Genomic DNA, 3,603 nt, shown 5'->3' with positions numbered 1-3,603 from the left:
AAAAAAAGAAAAGAAAAAAATAATATTAGGAAAAAAAAAAAGACTGCGCCAGCTTACTATCTGAAGAACATGCCTAGGAAGCAGCAAAATAAGACGGTACTCAAAAAGAGCCCAGCAGTCTCCCTGAGTTGAGAAGACAGAGTTGAGAGCTTGGAGAGGCTAAGGTGGCTAGCATTTTCAAGGCAGGGTACCAGAGAAGAGAGGGCTATACAGAGAGCACTCTAAAGATCTGCAGGGACTTCCTCTGAATTTTTAGCTGAGTATCTATCAGCATATGTGGGTAAGGAAACTATCCAAGAAAATGAGCAGGTACCCTCTTCAGAGTTCACAAAGGACCCTTAGAATCATTCATGTTCCCATCAGCCTGAGTGGAAAAAACTCATAATACATGGGCATCAAATAGAGTAATCAAAGTACTGCCTCAGTAGTAAGAAAAAAATTAGCCTCAAGTGATGCCCTGGTCTCACCAAACAAAGCCTAACAGTAATCATTCAAAGGATCAAACAGTTTCCAAATAACTGCATCCCAGAGTCCCATGAATGTTTAAAGGAATACAAAAGCTATCCAGCAAACAATGAGCTAAAATCATCCTGTCATATCAATGAACTGGCACTTTGCATACCATAGATACAAAAGAAAAATGGAATGAAGCACTAATACAGTAATCAAACATATGAGCAAGTCTACAAAAAAAACCATGAAATTCAACAACTTTTCATGCCCAAAACTGTAAGATGTTGCTCCAAGTTGTGTGTTCTGAGACCAGTGTCATCAAGAGATACTCAAAATCATGTGCCAGGACTGGGTACATCTTAAGCTGTAGGGACTACCAACTACAATCTTTCTCAGCCTCATATGCCAAGGGCCAGTACCTCTGGAAGAGGTGCCTTTTGGGAGAAGTTAGCCTCTAACATTGTCCTGTGTCAATCACTGTCCCAAACTGTCTGTGGAATTTAAGCTCCTGTATTAAATAATGTCACTTAAATCTGCATGATACATCATGCTTCACTTAAATTTTTAGTTTTTCCGGTTATTATTTTCTAACAAAATGCTTAACAAATACCCATTGATCAATCACACTTTCCTTTTTTTAATAGTTTTTTTTCCAATTGGTTTCCAAGGTACTTCTCCTGGTCCTTCCTCCTGAATAAATAGCTAATACTTTTTAGTCTAATTCCTCACTATCGTCCCAATCTCTAAAACTTGCCCCAGAGCTCAAGCCTTGGATAACTCTTCCTCCTCTATCAATTCCACCTTTAAAATACATCCCCAAATCTGACCACTTCTTAGCATCTCAATCATCATGGGTTCAAACAACCATTGTCTCTTACCTAGTGGCCTTCTAACTATAATCAGAGTGGTGTTTGTTTGTTTGTTTGTTTGTTTGATTTGAGACACAGAGTGGTGTTTGTTTTGAGTCTTGCTCCAAGGCTGGAGTGCAGTAGTGTGATCTCACCTCTCTGCAACCTCCACCTCCTGGGTTCAAGCCATCCTCCCACCTTAGCCACCCTAGGAGCGGAGACTATAGGCACACACCACCATGCACAGCTAATTTTTGTATTTTTTTAAGTGACAGGGTTTTGCCATGTTGCTCAGGCTGGTCTCAAACTCCTGAGTGGTCTTGAACTCAAGTGATCCACCTGCCTTGGCCTCCAAAACTGCTGGGATTACAGGTGTAAGCCACTGTGCCCAGCCTAGAGTGATCCTTTGATCTACATCAGATCATGACATTCTTATTTAAACCTTTCAGTGGCTACTCATCTTACTCAGCATTAAAACAAAAGTCCTGGGTGGACATGGTGGCTCATGCCTGTAATCCCAGTGCTTTGGAAGGCCAACGCAGGTGGATCACCTGAGGTCAAGAGTTCCAGACCAGCCTGGTCAACATGGTGAAACCCCGTCTCTACTAAAACTACAAACATTAGCTGGGCGTGGTGGCAGGTGCCTGTACTTCCAGCTACTTAGGAGGCTGAGGCAGAAGAATCCCTTGAACCTGGGAGGCAGAGGCTGTAGTGAGCCAAGATCATGCCATTGTACTCCAGCCTGGGTAACGAGCAAAACTCCATTTCAAAAAGCCTCAAAATTCTTTAATCTGGCTGCTAAATGGGACTACTCCTCAGACTTCATTTCCTAACACTCATCACCTAACTTATTCTGTATCAGCACCACTGGACTCTGCTGCACAAAGAATACATGGAGTGAGCTCCTGGATCAGGCCCCTGGCACTTCATGTTGCCTCTGCCTGAAACACTCTTCTTTCAAATATCTCTATTCAGGCTCCATGACTTCTGTTAGCTCTTTTCTTATATGTCATCTTACCACTGAGGACATCCCTGACCACCTTATATAAAATGTCAAGCCCTGGCCTCCACATTCTCTACTCTCTTTATCCTACTGTATTTTTCTCAGTAGTATTTATGGCTATTTGCTATGTTATATATTTACTCATTAACTTGTCTCTCTTCCTCCACTAGAATCTAAGCTCCCTGAGGACAGGGATTTTATTGTTTTATGTTCACTGCTTTGTTTCCCATGCCTAAAACAGTGTCCTAACACATACTGCATAATCAAATAATGTTGAATATATAAAAAGGAAGGCAGAAAGAATGGGAGAAGGGAGAACCTGAACAAACCATTTAACTCATTTTGGACTCAAATTTTCCCATTGTGTAAAATGTGAGATTTGGACAAAAAGACTCTCCAGAGAGTTCTAGCATTCTGCCACGCTATGGGGTAGTCACATAGTTCACAAGGCTGTCCGATGATTAGGATGGGCACACAACTTATAATAGCCTCAAAAATCCAAGTACTGATAAGCTACCCTCCTTTCTACTGACATACAACAGAAATCTGTGATATTTATTTTATTCTTCTCTGTGACAGAACCAAGACTCTTACTCCATTTCTCCCCATTATTAAGGAGTAAGGTATGGGTTTTACCATTTGGCCAGAATCAATTGTCAAGACCCAGATTCATAGCAGGTTTCCTTACCTCCACTGCAATGGGCGGCTGGAACAAGGACTGCCAGGACTGCTGCGGGCTCGTGGATTCAGGAAAAAGGCAAGAGAAGAGGTTGCCAGGACACAATCAGCACTAAATGGGACTTTAGTGAGGAAGAGGGCTGGAGCAAATGTGGGTGAAAACATGTGCTGGTTTACTTCAGCTCCTCGGCAAAGGGTAGAGATACTGACAAGGTACCACAGTAGGAAAAAAACAAGGTCAGTGATAACGTTTCAACCAAAATGAAACATATTCAAAGCGACCTGGTTTTGGCAAAAGCTCAAGAAAAGTAAGTGGTCAAAAATCATTCTCCAATATGATACTTCAGTATCAATGTTGGTATAGGATGACAACAGAGGAAAACTTAATCCATAAATTTAAAATACAACATTTAAGATTTGGCTATTCAATGTATTTATTCTATATTTATTTTTATTTTTTGAGATGGAGTTTCACTCTTGTTGCCCAGGGTTGAATACAATGGCAAGATCTTGGCTCATTGCAATCTCCGCCTCTCTGGTTCAAGCAATTCTCCAGCCTCAGCCTGCCAAGTATCTGGGAATAAAGGTGTGTGCCACCAGGCCCAGCTAATTTTTTCTTTT

General features: G+C 41.4%; 1 protein-coding gene across 9 annotated transcripts in view; it reads right to left on the bottom strand.

Annotated features, from left to right (window-relative positions):
• MAST2 (microtubule associated serine/threonine kinase 2) overlaps positions 1–3,603 on the bottom strand; it is a 250,465-nt gene that overhangs the window by 102,044 nt on the left and 144,818 nt on the right. The window contains exon 2 of one of the 9 annotated variants that reach the window (XM_037742874.1): positions 2,993–3,187. The exons of the other annotated variants lie outside the window; for them this stretch is intronic. Within the exon in view, the coding sequence (XP_037598802.1) occupies positions 2,993–3,187 (195 nt within the window). The remainder of the gene's footprint in view (positions 1–2,992; positions 3,188–3,603) is intronic. 9 annotated transcript variants of the gene reach the window in all.

The sequence above is a fragment of the Cebus imitator genome, unplaced genomic scaffold (genome assembly GCF_001604975.1).
Source record: "Cebus imitator isolate Cc_AM_T3 unplaced genomic scaffold, Cebus_imitator-1.0 Scaffold129, whole genome shotgun sequence".
Lineage (NCBI taxonomy): Eukaryota > Metazoa > Chordata > Mammalia > Primates > Cebidae > Cebus > Cebus imitator.
Note: the sequence above shows the minus strand (reverse complement) of the source record. Positions and strands in the feature narration are given on the sequence as shown.